We start from the raw sequence: 17,967 nt of genomic DNA, 5'->3' as shown, positions 1-17,967 counted from the left end.
GTCCTTAATTAGCAGGGGGAAGGCACATACATTCATGCATATTGTACCTTACTTTTTCAAAAGGTCCGAATAGGAGAAGTGGGAGGAAATACGCTTGGATTTTTTGACTGTCAGTTCAGCCCAGACGGATCAATGATTCTTGCTCATGCTTTCCATGGAGCCCTTCATCTTTGGAAACAGACTTCTGCAAACAAGGCAAGAGAGAATTGATTTCTATCATCAAAGCATATATGGAATATCTTTATATAGGAAGAAGTGGCTCTTTGCTCATTCCATATAACCATGTTGTATATTTTTAAACATCTTTTATAAATTGAGGAGCATTGAGGAGGGGTTTCCTTCTTTTCTGAGCAGTAATAAATAGCAAACCAGTTGAATTGAATAAGTTTAGATAATTAGGACATGCTTGGCCTTTGTGGGAAAAACAAATGGCTATGTGAAGTGACTTTTGGGTCCATCAGCTTTTATCTATTTGGCCCAGAATGATCTCTTCTTATAGCTTTCCCAGATCTGAGACAGACGGGTCTTTTCCTATGTAAGATTGAGAGTATCTTGGCGATGTTTCGGCGAGGTCCCACTTGTCATCTTCAGGCTGGTGTCTTCAGCTTTGTGCATGTGCGAGCAAAGCGTGATTGGAGATGCCGTCTCTCTATAAATACTGGTGGGGAGGTGTGGAGTGCTGGCTTTGTTGTTGTAAGCAGGTTGGTTGGCTGTGTTGTTACATCTTGATTAGTTGATGGAGTTGATGTTTGCAGATTAGTCGACTGTTTCGTAACATCCTGTGTGGGCGAGGTCCTAGCTGTGTGCCCATTAGGCTTTTGTGTTATAACGACCTGGGTAATGGGCCGTGTGGCAGCATCCTGAGCTCCAGTCATGGGTGAAATGCTCCTGGTTCGGACTGGCTCAGGCGAGTAGGTAGCGATGGCGGCGGGCAGTTTGGAGAACCGGTAACAAAAATCCCTTCCCCCCCAGCCTCCAGCTTGCTTACCTTCGCACACCTGCCTTGCTTCGCTTGCTGTAATCCCTGAAATCCATTGCATCAGCAAGCAACTGAATCTCCCTGCCTGCAATCAAGCTCATTGGTGAGCAGCTTTATCTGCCTGCCTGCTTGCCTGTAAGTTTTTTTCCCCTTTGGGAGCTTTAAAAAAAATAGTTAATTGGGGTTTTTTTTTTAGTTGTTCTTTTTTTAGACCTAGCCATTTAAAGTTTAGGAAGTTTTAAATTTAGCTGCTTTTATATGAAAATAAAAATAAAATAAAATAATATTTGTGCCGCTTTCTGAGATTTTGTGTGTTTCTGTAGTGTTTCACTCTAACTACACAAACACACAAAATCTCACAAAGCTGTACATGGAATTTTGTGTGTGTAAAGTGTGAAAGTTGGTTTTTTGGACTTTTTGTGGCTGTGTGAGGTTCCTGCTTGTTGCAGGGGCCATTTTGCCAGTGCTTTTACATTGTGGGTGAGCCAGTTGTGTTGTGTTGTGCGTGTGTAAAGTGTGAAAGTTGTTTTTTTGGGCTTTTTGTGGCTGTGTGAGGTTCCTGCTTGTTGCAGGGGCCATTTTGGGTCTAGCACAGCTGCTTTTACATTGTGGGTGAGCCAGTTGTGTTGTGTTGTGTTGTGTTGTGTTGTGTGGTGTGTGTGTAAAGTGTGAAAGTTGTTTTTTTGGGCTTTTTGTGGCTGTGTGAGGTTCCTGCTTGTTGCAGGGGCCATTTTGGGTCTAGCACAGCTGCTTTTACATTGTGGGTGAGCCAGGGTTTTATTTTTGTTTTTTTTTAAATTTGATTTATATGCCACCCTTCTCCGGAGACTCAGGGTGGCTTACAGTACGTTAAGCAATAGCCTTCATACTTTTGTATATTTATACAAAGTCAGCTTATTGCCCCCAGAAACTGGATCCTCAATTTACCTACCTTAGAAAGGATGGAAGGCTGAGTCAACCTTGAGCCTGGTGAGATTCGAACTTACAGTAATTGCAGACAGCTGATGTTAATCACAATGCTATTAGTCTGCTGAGCCACCAGGCCCCTATTTAGTTGTGTTGTGTTGTGTTTTGTAGGTTAAAAAAGGGCAAAGAAGTGACATTGACTTGGCCACACCCACTGACCACCAAGCCCCGCCCACTAATTAAGCCCTGCCCACAGAACCGGTAGCGAAAATTTTTAGATTTCACCCCTGGCTCCAGTGGGTAGTTGGCTGTGTTGTAACATCCTGAGCTTTATGTTGTAACATCCTGAGTTCTGTGATGTATTGTCTTGAGCAGAACAGCCAACCAACCCACTTATAACAACAAAGCCAGCACTCCACACCTCCCCACCAGTATTTATAGAGAGACGGCATCTCCAATCACGCTTTGCTCGCACATGCATGAAGCCGAAGACACTAGCCTATAGACGACAAGTGGGACCTCGTCGAAACGTCGCCAAGATACTCTCAATCTTACACGGGAAAAGACCCGAATACACCAAGACTTGTGTACCTGTACCCATGAAAATCTATGAAAACATATATAATATATGTTTTATTTGTAATTTTCCTTTAACAACCACAACCATACATATTTTTAGAAAGTGTATTGACTGGGTCAATATACTTTTTACACAATGCTAACATTAATAATACAATTAAATATACATAATCTTTGTCTTCCAACTTCTAAGCTTAATATGCACATTGTAATTGTAATAGATTCTTTTATATATCAGTGTATATAATACTATTTTCCCAATTTGTACTCATTTCCCCCCCATTTGTTGGGGTTCTACATTCACATCTTTGTCTTTAAACAATACCATTCTCTCTTTATGATTCTTTTATCACTTTCTCCATAAATATATTTAAATATCAGTAACATTTCTTCATACAATGTGTTTGTTGTCTCCTGCTGAATCGCTAATATTTTAATATTTTAAATATTACTCAATGTTCCACCATAATTCCAATATCACAATTTTCTAGAAACACCAATAAAACCAATTATTAATAAGGTTGGAGAGTATTTTTTAAAATTCTTTTATTTGGGTTAGATCTCTAGAATAAAAGTTGGAAGTTGTCTCACCCAGTTTCAATGCTCTGTCCATGAACCACTCCAGCACAAATCTTATTGTTCCTGTTGTCATAGCTTGTGACTTGCCAAAGATGGTCGTCTTCCCTACTGCCGTTCGGGAGAGCTTTCTTCAGACTTAACGAGGAAATTGCGGTTTCCTCGTGGTCGACAAAGCACCTCTCCTTCCTTCACCACCCCTTCAGAACTGCTTTGACCCTGTAGGGTCTCCCAGCATGCAGATACCAGCTGGTTTTTATGGAGCTTGGTGGAGCTCTGCTATTTTCCAGCCGTTCCTGCCACGACGCCAACTGGTCTCCTTGTGTTTATTACAACATTCTGATCTGGATTCATCATGTTCCTCTTGAACATTGTCCGCTGCACCATTGGTTACTCCCTGTTTCGAAATTATTGTTTAGGATTCTATAGCTGAAAGCACTAAGGCTACATATGGTCACTGGAAGATTTGGGCTGAGCTTCCAAAGGCAGACATCTTAAAAGTGTCTGTTTCCTTTGTTATAAACTTTAAAAAACAACCGGAATCTTTTATCATCCAAGAATGACAATGTTCTTTGTAAAGCTTAAATTGATTTTCAACTTTAGTTCTTAGTGAAGAGGACTTCTATATCTAACTTTTACCTCATTCATAGATTAAAATATAAATGTTTTTTATTTAGAGTGAATGGACTCCAGAAGTGATGATTTCAGGACATTTTAATTGTGTCCAAGATGTGAAGTGGGATCCAGAGGGAGACTTTATAATTTCTGTTGGTTCTGACCAAACCACAAGAATATTTGCTCCATGGAAAAGAGAGGACAACCCAGAGGTATGTTTTTCAAGCTTGTGAAATTATGTGGATGGAATAGCTAGTTTCAGACCATCCATTTCCAGACAGAAATAAGAGTATTTATTCTGGGCATGGACTCAGTGTGTGGAGAGGGTAAGGGAGATGACCTTCACAAAATTGGTAAGAACAATTACTGTACCTAGACAAAAAGGAGTAAAATGTTCTTTAAGCCTTGGGAAGCAAGATAATAATTAGTAGCTCAGGTAAACCAATCCCTGATTCACTTGAGGAAGGAGTGGAAGGATAGTATAATCTGACTTCCAGGATTCTGTTTTTATAGCTTATCTCAATACATAGGTAGACTTCCACTTACAACAGTTCATTTAGTGACTGCTCAAAGTTACAATGGTACTGAAAAAAGTGACTTATGACTGTTTTTCACACTTATGACCATTGTAGCAGCCATATACTCATGGAATCAAAATTCAGATGCTTGGCAACTGACTCGTATGACACTTGCAGGGTCATGGGGTAATGTAACATGCGACCTTCTAACAAGCAAAGTCAATGAGGAATCACTTAACAACCATGCTATTAACTTAAGAATTGCAGTGATTCACTTGACATTCACTTATGAAAGATCATAAAAAGTGGGGCAAAGTTCACTTAACAACTGTCTCCATTAGCAACAGACATTTTGGGCTCAATTGTGGTTGTACGTTGAGGTAGTTTTACTCTGATTGTGAAGTTGATTTTCTGCTCTGGTCTGCCTATTGAGACTAACAATGTGCATTTTTGATCTGAATGTTGACCTAAAACTCGGGTTATCAGGTAGAATGGAAAAAAGGCAAAGATAGGGATAGATGGACCTTGGGAAAATTGGAGGAGGGAAGGGCAGGGAGGCCAGTTGGCTATTCTACTGTCACCATATGTTTTTATTTATTTATTTATTTATTTAATTTTATTTTATTTAATTTTATTTTATTTTATTTTATTTTATTATTTTATTTTATTTTATTTTATTTTATTTTATTTTATTTTATTTTATTTTATTTTATTTTATTTTATTTTATTATTTTATTTTATTATTTTATTTTATTTTATTATTTTATTTTATTATTTTATTTTATTTTATTTTATTTTATTTTATTATTATTTTATTTTATTATTTTATTTTATTTTATTTTATTTATTTTATTTTATTTTATTTATTTTATTTTATTTATTTTATTTTATTTTATTTTATTTTATTTTATTTTATTTTATTTTATTTTATTTTATTTTATTTTATTTTATTTTATTTTATTTTATTTTATTATTTTATTTTATTTTATTTTATTTTATTATTTTATTTTATTTTATTTTATTATTTTATTTTATTTTATTTTATTTCTATACCGCCCTTCTCCCGAAGGACTCAGGGCGGTGTACAGCCTGATTAAAAGCACAAAGACAGACAAAATTTAAAAATAATTAAAATTATTAAATGATAGGCTCAATTTAAAACTCCAAATTTAAAATCCCATTTTTAAAAACCCAATTAAAATCTTTACCTTGATAGCCCAGCCTGGCGGAACAACAAGGTTTTGAGGGCACAGCGAAATATACATTTTATCACATGAAGTATTATGACTAGCCCACTAGTTCAAATACAATATATCAAATTTGCTCCTCTGATTATTGCAGGGCCTTCTTTTTCCAGTTTTGCTTAGATACCATAGCTAAGATTGATATTAGAGAAGTTGTAGGTAGGTTGGTTAGATATGTTAGACTTGAATTCAAGATTGGTAGGAAGCAAACCAGGATGAAAGGGAGCTCAGCAAAAGAAAACACTAGGAAGATTGATGGCCAAACTGGTGCACAGACCCTGCAGAGGGAGAGGTACTCTAAACTTGCCCTACTTGTCCCACAAGAATCCTATCGAATTGGGCTGTGCCAAAACCCAGAATAACTAAGATATTATTATTCCAAATTTACCAGCCACAATGTTCTTGTTTTGGGCACAACTCCTGTAGATAAATTAGAGCTAGCATATCTGAACTGCAGAACTCTGGATGACCACTGAATGGTATCAAACCAATACATAAATTTTAAATTCTGAAAGTTGTTAGGATTTTTACAACCAAGTTTTAAAACAAATATCTTTTTCCAACAGAATATGTAAGCTGAACTATAGCTGTTTCTTAAACTTTCCTAAAATTTATGCATATTATATTTATATTGTTTAGTCGTTAGCTACTATTGTATGACATTATTACATGAGTATAAACATTTAGAAGTTTATATTAAAATTAATTGTTTAAAAATAAAATATATAATTATACTTAATTATATCATACATGCAACATAGTTTGCATTGTTCATCTTCTGTTTTGAGCGGGGAATAAAGATTGTTAAAATAAAATTCAGGGGGAGACCAAACGGGGGGACAAAGTTGTATTTTAAACCAGGATAGGATTTTGGTCCCTTTCTGTCAGGTATTGGACAGATCAGCACTGTTTGTCAATTATTTATTAAAGAAAGAAGATTCTTGGCATTTCCAATGCAATCTGAATAGAGGCGAGAATGCATTTTTGTGGGAAATGAACTGAATGTATATTTTCAGCAAACTGTAATTCTAAAATTGATAAAAGATTGATAGAACTTAAAATGTTAAATTCTCCTATAGATTCTAAGATCGGTGCTTGTATAAATGCAATGGTCCTTTTACTAGGTGTCATGGCATGAAATAGCAAGACCCCAAGTCCATGGGTACGATATGCAGTGTATAGCACTGACAGCACAGTTTCAGTTTGTATCTGGAGCAGATGAGAAAGTGCTTCGCGTGTTTACTGCACCTAGAAATTTCATTGAGAACTTCAGCAGTATTTCTGGAATATCTCTGGAGAAATTATATTCTGGTGTAAGTTATGTATTCAGTTGCTTTAAAAGAATTAAAAATACTGTGTGCTACTTTTTATGTTTGCATCTCTTCATTTGAATTTGAGCACATTTTAAAACATATTACAGAAATGTAGAATGAACTCAGATATTCTTTACTTAAAGGGAGGGTGGAGGTTTGAATTGTCAGGGGCTATAAAGCAGTCTCCTGACCTTCTGTAGGCCATTTGAGAATGTATAGTATCATTGGAGAGGATAGGATTAACATTTTCCAGGTTGCATTTTGGGGGGAACGGCAAGGGGAGAACAGGAGCAGGGTGTCTCTATGAGTCAACTCACCCCCCCCCCCCGTTTAGCCTATGGTAAACCTTTTTGGTGAACCATTCAGGTCTGATTGGAGGATTACTGTCCATTTGTAAAAATGAACACAGCAATAGCTTGCCTCCAAGAACCTCCCTGTTCTCACCTCTACCACTAAAAGTTTTCCAGAATGCCAAAAATGGAACAAAATCAGGCTGAAAACTACAGTTTTAGGTAATTTGGGGGGACTTGGAGATCGAGTTTAAAGATAAGGAAGCAAAGAAGTAGCCCATAGAGGCCTTTGACTCTGTTTCCCACTTTTAATTTTAAAAGAAGAGACCAAAAATATGCATGGAGAGAATTAATGGCATTGCCAGTCCTGTGAAATAGACCTTGTCAAGAAACTAACTTCACAAGGACTAGAATTATATTCTGGTCTTACTCTATGCTCTAGAAGTATTCCCTAGTTCTAGTCTTCCTATGGAGTCAGTTTCTTGATGTGGTCTATTTTGTAGGCATTGGTCTGCGAACTGTGGTTTGCCGAACACTAGTGCTGAAGATTGAGTTTGAGTTAGACATAGTATTAAACTTGTTTTTTTGTGGAGATGTGAATATAATTTTAAATTTGAACATCTGTTTAGTTACAATCCAATCAAAATTCTTAGAAAATGCTCATAATCTGTGCTGTATGGTATAATTGTTACTTTTGAAGATGTTTTGTATTTGTGACTTAAAACCATGGTTTTATTACTTATTACCTAATATGGTGTATAGATAATTGTACTTTATTCATCGAACGTGGTTGAACAGTTAGCATGATGTATGAACTCAATAGTACTTCTGTATGACCTAGAAAATTAGAACCAAAGCAAAGATTTTAAATTAATTTGAGATTTTTCTAGGAATTCCTTAGTATCATGTATACTACATTTTAGATTTGTGACTCACAGAAAGAAGATATCTATAAATATCTATAATGAGAAGATTCAGACAATCATAAATAATATTTTCTTCTTCTTAGCAAATGGTGGATCTTCCAGAAGGGGCTACTGTACCAGCCTTAGGTTTATCCAATAAGGCTGTCTTTGAAGGTAATATCTGCCAGTGTATGTACTTAACTGCATATTTGTGTACGTGAGTGTTTCTTTGATCATATTTGTGCTATGCAGGTTGATGAGAGAAATTAGCTGAGAGATGAGTGATCCTTACTTAATTTTGTAATGCAAATTAGCATCTCCAATAATTAGAGATTTTGAAAATTGCAGCCTAATATATATGCATGGTAAAAAGTTTCTGTCACCTGGAAATTTTATCTTTTACCTAACATGGAAACATTTCTGCAAATTTCTGCCTCCATTTTGTTGTTAAATTGGCAACATATGGCTTTACATATCAATTTAAACCATAAGATTGTTTGATATATTGTTTATTAGTACACAGCAACTCAGTCACTGTGAATTGTTCAATGGACGGTGGTTAAAGCACATCATGCTTTAAGTATACTGTAACGTGTAAACACCGATTCAATGCAGTTACAGAACTCTTCGACTTACAACCGGTCATTAAATGACTGTTCAGAGTTATAGCAATCTCAGAAAAAGTGCTTCATGGCCTGTAAAGCATTTCCAGCCATATAAAACATTACACTGCCCCTCCATGGTCATATCACTGCAGTTTGGGCACTTGACAATCAGCTCACATTTATGACTGGTTGCAGTCCTCCACAGTCACATGATTTTTATGATTTGTGATTTTTTTTTGCCATTTTCTAGAAAAAAACGTCAGTTTGAGAGAATGAATTAGGACTTAAGACCATGTTATTTTATTTTATGTTGATGTTTATTTCTTGATACTTGGATAAAGTCAAATTGTCATTTCATGAAACCATACCTTGTTTTCCCGAAAATAAGACCCTATCTTATATTTTTTGAAACCTGAAATAAAAGCTTGGCCTTATTTTCGGGGAGGTATTATTATTTTGGGGCGTGTGGAGCAAGATGGGGCTTCTCTTGCAGTCTTACCTGAATTCCAGCTCTGCATTTAAATATTTTCGGAGAGGGCTTGTTTTCGGGGGGGGGGGCTTATTTTAGCGCATGTGCTCAAAAGCCCGATTGGGCTTATTATCAGGGGATGTCTTATTTTCGGGGAAACAGGGTAGTTTAAAGTGACATAGTTTAGGCTCTGAGTGTAATGCTCATTTGAAATTAGTCAAAACAAAGGAAGATTTTGGTTCTTGTTTTTGAGGCTTCTTTCAGAAAAGAGAAAATCAGGAGGAAGGTATGAGCTGAGATTACTTGTGCTTGTTCCCATTATGTTAAACCATGGTTTCTTGCAGCATTTAATTCCTTCCTCCCTCCCTCCCTCCCTCCCTCCTAGATGTGTGTATAGTTTGGAAATGATTTGAGAAAAGCTTCTCATAGTACCTCTGTGCTATTCATTAGTCACCTACCTTTTCCAAGCTTCTACCAAGCCTGAAAAAAAAAAGTTACTTTAAGGAGTTGATTCATTGCACCTCCTAATGCAGCTGGATCTGTTTTTCAAGCTTGCTCCAAAATGTGAAAAATGTTGGGTTGCTTTAATGAATAGTAGAAGCTTATCCCAAGCATTTCTCTAAATCAATTTTGAAGCTTGTGCAACTCTATTATGCATATCCCAATTCATCATTTAGTTTGTTATTATGATTTTATATATGATTGGTTTTGCATATTTATCATTGTTATGTTCTAGTGATGGAATACCTTATAAAAATAGAAAGTAATTGAAAAATGAAGTAACTTCTGCTTTTGCTTTTGAATTTAAACAATATCAAATTTGAAATCCTTTCTTTTAAGCCCCAAGCATCTATTTTGTTCACAAAGCAGCTACCTCATTAAATGGGTTGCCTTGACAATTTTGGATGTCTTTTGAGCTCAAAAGCAGCTCTGTTTCAAACACAGGAAACACAGGTTTGGACTCCAAATACTTTCAAAATGATCAAAACAGAACCTTTCAGTTTCAAAATGGTTGGGATTCAAAATGTTCTGCATACTCCTATTGAACATCTATCACCCAAATCTTAAGAAGAAAGGGTCCGTAGCCTTTCTCTAACATTGTAAGAGAAGCCATGTGTTTGAATTGATAGAACAGGGCTTAGTAAGCAAATGATCTCAAAGACCCAAATGATACAACTATTTCTGCCTCAAAACCTCCTGGTAGTGCAACTCTCTGCATATCTTTTCAGAATTAAACCTTACTGAGTTTAGTGGAAGTTACTCTCAGATTAGTATGAATGGGATCTTCTGCTGTGCCATTGTGTTTGATTTTATGAGTGTGAGGCTTCAGTCTGTTAGCAAATATAGAAGAAAGAAATTCAAATTAGCCACAGAGGATCTCTTTTAATATATTCACTAATATCTTACAATATTGTCATGCAGGTTCTAGTAGGTTATCATATTTTAATTTCTTTTGAGCACCTGATTTTGTTCAGTGGAGTTACTATATTAACACTGCATTGACTGAGCAAATGATGGCAGGTTAGACATGGGCTTTGAATTATTGGTTTCTACATGTTGGTATATTGTTTGAGTTCAGTATTAGCCTATGTATTTTCAGAAAACTCTGATTCTTGAATAGAAGCAATTCATCATAATTCATGACTCACAATCTGGATCAAATTATTCTCTTCTGTATATTTTTAAGTGTTTCCTTTTTTGAATGAGCTTCCTTTTATTAATAATGTTAGCATAATTGTTATGAAACTGCAAGCTTTAATTGCTTCAGAAATAGGCCTGGAGAGCTTAAATGGTTCTAAGCAATGGTAGGAGAGGGATAGAAATATTGATTCTCTTTGATTGCCCATTTCTGGATCAATGGGACAGTTAAAAATGGAGTTAGTTGACTCTGCAGTCTTATATTAACATACCAGAAGTTAGAAAGTTTCAGTCCTGAATAAATAATGAATAAATATTTGAACATTACATGAGGAAAAAGGAACCAAATAAATTGTAAAGCAATTTGTCCCAGGCTTTTGACCAGATTGTAAAAATTATGTCATTTGGGATTTCAAAGGGAAATTTAAAACAAAGAAATGCATTTCATAGCAATCCAGGAAATTTAAGAAATTATATAAGACCATTAAAGTATTTATTATTACAGGTAGGGGTGTATATATTTGAGTGAGGAGAAGGCATGATTAGCATAAGAATTTCCTCAAAGTGTAGCATTTTTCCCCAGGAAAGAGTATATTGGGGGCATCAAACGCACATCAGCTAAACATCCTGTCTGTACTATCCTGTTGAGAACAGAGCTTGTGTTTTCGGCATAGGGACAAGTGTGGGTTCCTCCCAGTTCCGCCCGGTTCTGCCGAGCCGGTAGTGGTGACGATATATCACCGAACCGGTTCTGCCCCCCCACCCCCGTGTCCCCACGTTATCCTTACCTTTTATTTGGCCCCACCCCCAATCTGTTGCTGCCTCCTGAGTCCCAGCTGATGGGCTATAAGGAAAAAAATTGTTTAAACTCTTGCCGTGGGGCTTCAAAGGGCCGCCCTACAACTGATCAGTGGTAAAAGGCAGTTTGGTGGTAGACCGATGCCTCCAAAAACAAATGGGTAGACCAGTGCCTGCAAAAATACATGAGTAGACCAGTGCCTGCAAAAATAAATGAGTAGACCTCTACAGCTCTGCAAGCAGTTAAAAGCCTGGTAGACCAGTACCTCTGCTGAATTCTAAAGAATTGTCACATGACCATCAAACCCACAAAATAAGCCATGCCCACAGAACCGGTAGTAAAAAAATTTAGAACTCACCCCTGATAGAGACATGCCATTATAATCCATTCTGGAAGTCTTCGACATTCTATTGTACAGGATACTACTACTACAGTTAGATCAGTGTCAAAGCCAGTGGTGGGCTGCTGCCAGTTTGGACCGGTTCAGGTGAACTGGTACTTCTGACGATCAGCTGGCCCGCTCACCCGCCCCGCCCTATCCTGTCCTATATTTCCTTCTTTCTGGCTCAGCTGATTCGCACGGCACAGCTGATTTCCGTACCTCCACTGTTCTACTTACTTACTGCCTTAGAAGGTAAGCAGCTGAGCTTCAAATTGCTGTATTTTGAATGCTGTGCACAAGTGCTTTAGGCATGCGCAAAGCGCACACTCACCGAACCGGTTGCAGCCCACGTCTGGTTAAAGCGCTTCTGGGTTGAAGGAATTAGCCAGTGGCATCACTATTGCCCAGGGGATGCTCTCTTGGGGACTACCTTCATGTCCCCTTTAAGTTGCCCACTAAAGTGGTACCCATTTATCTACTCGTGGTTAAACTGCTGGGTCGGCACAGCCGGGTCTCAAATGCAAGCCTGCCGATTATCAGCCTAGATTATCCACTATTCAAGATAATGAAGCAATAGTTCTTATATGAGTACAATAGTTGCATTATTTTCTGACATGTAAGGGCAAGCTGTCCTTTGGACTTGCTTTAGAGATGCTCACATGGAAGTTGTCTGCAACTCTTTAAATGAAACCTTTTCCTGGATCAGCTTGCATCATAGGCGGGTACCTGGGCGATCCTATAAAAAGATATAGCTACTTTGAGGGGTAGAAGAAAGCTGCAATGTGAGTATGCCCTGTCCATTCCAAAGACATTTTCATCTTTGAATCCAAAGGGCTACACTGGCCTAATATGTACTAATTAGATCTGTTACTTTTCATACAGCTTTACATATGCAGAAACGATATAGCAATTAGTATTTTTATTTGGTATGTACTTATATCTAAGTATAAGATCTATTATTCCTCTCAACAACAGTTTTATATGGTAGGGTGTACTTTGAAAAAGTGAATAACCCAGCATCACCTAGTAAACTTCTGCGGATGATGGAAAACTAAAATCTGGATCCCTCTCAGTCCAATGCCACAGTTTTGAAAATTTTGAGCTCTGTGGATTATACTTTTGGACATTGGGATTTGATTCAGTTCTAAAAGGTGCTTTGGAACATGTGGGAGCATGACATAGTACTTAGCATCATATACCTCTTTAAGGCAGCTCTGTCTTTTCCAAGACAGAGTCCTTCAAACACAGTCCTTCACAGGAGCCACACCGTCATGGAGGTTCTATGTCCGAGCCCCAAAGCACCTTTTTGAAATTGAATTCAAACTCCTGTCTAAGCCTGTAAGATACAGAATTACTGCCTTGTAGTGTAAACTTATATATGCCCATTGAAGAGTAAATACAACTGCATAGTTGATTATTGTAATTCTGCATGACTGGCATTCTTCTTCCGTAAATGTTTTATCTTGCCTCTTTTTTCTTTTGGTTCATTATATTTGATTGAGAGTAGACTAGAACTTTGCTGTCCCTGTTCCTAGTTCAACCGTTTGAAGAATGCATCATTAATGAATGAATGGTTTTAATTCATCTTATCTTTTCATACTGCATTTTCCCCGTCATGATCATAAGAGCATAAGGAAATCTGAATGCATTGTTATACCAGCCTCTTTCTTTCATCCTGTTATGAGAGTTTAACTTATCCCAGCTGCTGTCATGGTTTGCATCATGAGGCCCAATTATTTTAACATGCAGTGTAATATCTTCTGACTTTCCTACTCATGCTGTTTAGATTATGGCTTAACTTGTCTTTAGATTCTTTTTATCTTGAAGCTGGAGTTGTTTCTTTCTGTTTTAGTGCTCGGTAACAGATGCCATCTTTTTGCAGGTTCCATACTTGGTGACTTTTAAAGCAATAACATTTGTATGTTTGCAGCTGCAGATACAACAGCTCAAAAAACTGAAGAAGAAAATCTCAGTAATGCTTCCAGACAGTATCGTGAAAATTACTTTCAGCCATGTAGTCTTTCAGGTATGCAATATGTTAAATTCAGTACCTAATTCTGGAGTAAAGCTGGTTCTTCAAACAGCTGACAGGTTGACCAGTTCAGGATAAGGACAACGATACTGAATTGAATTATTTCTTTCAGAACCTCCCACAGAAGATCATCTCTTGCAGAATACACTGTGGCCCGAAACTCAAAAGTTGTAAGTTACTTCGTTTATAGATGTACAAACATACCTCCAAAATGGAAACCATTTAAAGTCCTCGGTTTTAGAGTAATTTCAATTTTACAGGTAGTTCGCAACTTATGACTGTAATGGAAGTAAAGGCTGGAAACGGCAAAAACCACAAAAAATTATGACTCACGTGGTTGTGGCACTGCAAACAGCTGTAAATGCAAACTGGTTGTCAACGTCCAAAATGCGATCATCCAACTGTAGGGTGTGTGTATGGCTGTCAAAACTTCAAAATTGGGTCATAACTAGCTCTGGGAAGATCAGTTGTAACTTTGAACAGTTGTTAAGTAGCTAGTTGTTAAGCAACGAGTACTTGTACAATTTTCCTGTTAAATGTGGAGTTCTGGGTTAAGTTAGGGCCAGATATATGATTCCTTTTTTTAAAACTAGGTTGTGTATCCAACTCTTCATGAAAGGACCACAGTGCAGAGCTATGAACAAAGGGAAATGCTACTTCATTTCATTTAGCAGGCTTAGCAGGCAAAAGATTTATCAGAGTATTTTTCTTGTATTTCTACCATTTGAATGTTAATGCTAATCCAAACATGTCTGGTCTGTTCTTGGCTAAAGAGAGTAATAAAACAATATGAAGAAAGTGTGCAGAAAATGGCTTCCAGATTAATTTTTTTCATATTCTTACCAGGAGCAGGCATAGGAGTAATGAGCTGCAGATGTATCTGTTCATGATCTCCCCTCATGTTATGTGTTTGTATATATGTGTCATTGGGGAGTGTGGGCAGGCTGAATACTCTCCACTCTGAATAACATGGAAGGAGGCTTAGAATGGAATTCCAGTCTAATTAATATTCTGTTCCAAAGGGATGGATTGGGAAATTTCTTCTGGAATTTTCTTCTCTGTAGGCTCTGGTCTAATCTGGCCTATGTTCAAGTTCTCTCTCTCTCACTCTATCTATCTCTAACTTCACTCTCTCATTTCCTCCATTTGTTGCATTTTTTGGAGAATTATTATTTTGCTGATTAACAGACAGATGCTCAGAATGAGCCATGTTAAATAATTTCTTTCCCACATTCTATTTCCTTGGAAAAAATAAAACCATTGAACTCTGCAGTGTGAGCAATACTGTAAGACATCAAGACTTTTACACATTCATAGATCTCTCAGAGGTATAATGCCTCTTTGGGGCCTTGCCTTTTAGATGTAAACTGGACTCAAATATTCACAATATTCACCGGACTGACAAATATTCAAATATTTAAATATCTTTTAGTATTTTATACATTCAATTTTAAAATTGGTTTTAAATAGTTCGGGGTTTTAAATTTGTCAGAGTCAAAATTATTTAATTTGATTTTATTCTTTTTTAAATTTTGTATGTATGTGTTTTATTGTTTGGCTGTGCACCGCCCTGAGTCCTTCGGGAGTAGGGCGGTATAGAAATCAAATAAAATAAATAAAAAAAATCACCACATTTCCTGTACCTGTGCTTAAATATTGTGTATCAGTTACTAGTTAATGGTTGGTCACACAGTCAACCAGATATTTATATTGGATTTGGTATTTTATCCACCTATCGAGTTCTGCCCAAGGACCCGGGATAGGGAGATGTTATTTCATAATGTTAAAGGTATCATCACAGGATGTAAGCTGTTCTCAAAAAAACTACCTTTTGCAGTTGATTGATGGTGACTTTTGTTAATGTTGATGGTGTTCAAATGTTACTCCAGATGTTTTGGGATTTCACCCAAGGAAGCTTGTCACTATCTTTGCTTTCTTATACCATAGTCATTCTTCTGATTGCAGGTCTTTGTATTTTGTCATTTTTTCTGGTTCTTTCTCTTCTGTTCTGCTATCCACTATCCAGACTTTTTTGTCTTTCTTATCGACAGTTGTTAAGTCTAGGATTTTGTGTGGCAGGTGTTTGTCAAGTCTGGGGTGCTGTGTGGTATGTGCTTGTCTGTTCAAATTTTAAAGTCCCAGAACACTTTAGCTCCTTCATTTTTATTATTTTATCTATTTTGTGGTCCCACCAGTTCTGATATTGTTGTTATTAAATTTATTAGCCACCCAACCAGTGGACTCTGGGTATTATCCATGTTTAGTACAGTTTGAATAATAAACAGTTTTCAATATTCACAATCATGACTTTATACTTTTTACAAAAGAAAGTTCTTCTTTTTGTTGTTCACACAGAGGTGCACAATTTTAGGCCCCAAGTTTCAACACTCAATTACAGCCTACAGTGACTTCAAAAGGTTGTTGTAATTGTTATTGTTGATGTAACAGAAGAAGAAATAATTAAATAAATGATGAAGAGTTATATTTAATATATAAATGCAAATCAAATCAAAACTGGTCATTTTAAACTACTTTTGCAATAAGCTTCCCAATATGCCACTTAAAGGCCAAATATGTATCTTAGCCAAACATGGCAAAGAGTTTGATTGGAAATGCTTCCATATTTAATCACTTAAATTCACTTAAAGAGAATTCCCTTCACCTGCCTTGAGGCAATCATGGAAGACTTCTGAAGAAGCTTGGAAGTTTCTTTAACAACATGTATGGATCCATTTCAAATTTACAGCTACTCTTAACTTCCTTTGCATTCATAGTAAGACAGAATATAAGTAAAATAATACCTACATTGCCATTAAACAGCTTCATTTTTCTTTTAAGCATTTTTTCATAATTGTCATTAAAATTTCTTTGTACAATAAGGCACATTTCCTTATCTCTGGTTATATAGGAAATTGAATAAGATTAAGGAAAAAAGATAAATGGATTTGGAAATTCATTACTCTTGAGTAGAAAAAGAAATACGGGTATTTTAATATTTTGCATATACTTTGCACACTCCTATTTACTCATCTGTGGATCTTCATGTTATAATAATACATGGGATACCTTTCCTTGATACCCACATCTAGTCCAAATAAAATATAGCTGTGCCCTTTTGTTCTTTTCCAACCTGGAACTTCAGGAGGGAAACATTCCTTACTTATGAGACAATCCCTATAATAGGAAAGTATAATCTGTTCATTTCAGTACAGCATTGCCTAGCTTATTAAACTTCATATTTGATACCCATTCCTCTGACCTTTTCTCTCTAAGGAGTTATCTGATTAGTATAAAGATTGTGTCCTATGATCATCTTTAACTAGCCATCCAAGGGCAAACTTTTATTACCAGAGCTGCTCATCTGAGCTTATTAAAGATGCAGATTAAAAAACCCATAAAAGTTAGAAAGGTTTCCTAATCTTTTTCCTAAAACAAATTAATAATGTTGCTATCCCTTTCTTCTAAGATTATAGTTGCAGGCAGGATTTGTGGACCCTTTAATTATTCACTCATTACTTTTCATCTTTTGCCAAGGAATTCAGAGCATCATATTAGTAAAGTACAAAATGGAGCAGTTTGTAGGGAAATCCTTGGTTCTGGGGGGGGGGGGAGAAATTGTCCCCCTCAGAACAGGTTCGCAATTTGGGTGTCCTCCTAGACTCACAGCTAAGATTAGAGCAACATCTGACAGCTGTGGCTAGGGGGACCTTTGCACAGGTTCGCCTGGTGCACCAATTGCAACCCTACTTGGATCGGGAGGCTCTCCTCACGGTCACTCATGCCCTTGTCACCTCACGGTTAGATTATTTCAACACGCTCTACATGGGGCTACCCTTGAAAAGTGTTCGGAGACTACAGTTGGTCCAGAACGCAGCTGCATGAGCTGTCATGGGTGCACCTAGGTACACCCACATTACACCAATTCTCCATGAGCTGCACTGGCTCCCTATTGGTCTCCAGTCACAATTCAAGGTGTTGGTTATTACCTTTAAAGCTCTACATGGCTCAGGGCCAGGGTATCTTCGAGACCGCCTTCTACCGCATAACTCCCAATAACAGGTAAGATCCCACAGAGTTGGTCTCCTCCGGGTCCCGTCAAATAAACAATGCCAGCTGG

General features: G+C 36.9%; 1 protein-coding gene across 1 annotated transcript in view; it reads left to right on the top strand.

The window, feature by feature from the left end:
• Positions 1-17,967, top strand: part of ELP2 (elongator acetyltransferase complex subunit 2) — a 59,595-nt gene that overhangs the window by 17,921 nt on the left and 23,707 nt on the right. The window contains exons 11-16 of the mRNA XM_070940778.1: positions 64-195; positions 3,718-3,867; positions 6,542-6,730; positions 8,030-8,099; positions 13,749-13,844; positions 13,963-14,020. Coding sequence (XP_070796879.1) covers positions 64-195; positions 3,718-3,867; positions 6,542-6,730; positions 8,030-8,099; positions 13,749-13,844; positions 13,963-14,020 — 695 coding nt within the window. The remainder of the gene's footprint in view (positions 1-63; positions 196-3,717; positions 3,868-6,541; positions 6,731-8,029; positions 8,100-13,748; positions 13,845-13,962; positions 14,021-17,967) is intronic.

Source organism: Pituophis catenifer, unplaced genomic scaffold, assembly GCF_029215685.1.
Source record: "Pituophis catenifer annectens isolate HBS135680 unplaced genomic scaffold, rPitCat1.0.hap2 SCAF_3, whole genome shotgun sequence".
Classification (NCBI taxonomy): domain Eukaryota; kingdom Metazoa; phylum Chordata; class Lepidosauria; order Squamata; family Colubridae; genus Pituophis; species Pituophis catenifer.
Note: the sequence above shows the minus strand (reverse complement) of the source record. Positions and strands in the feature narration are given on the sequence as shown.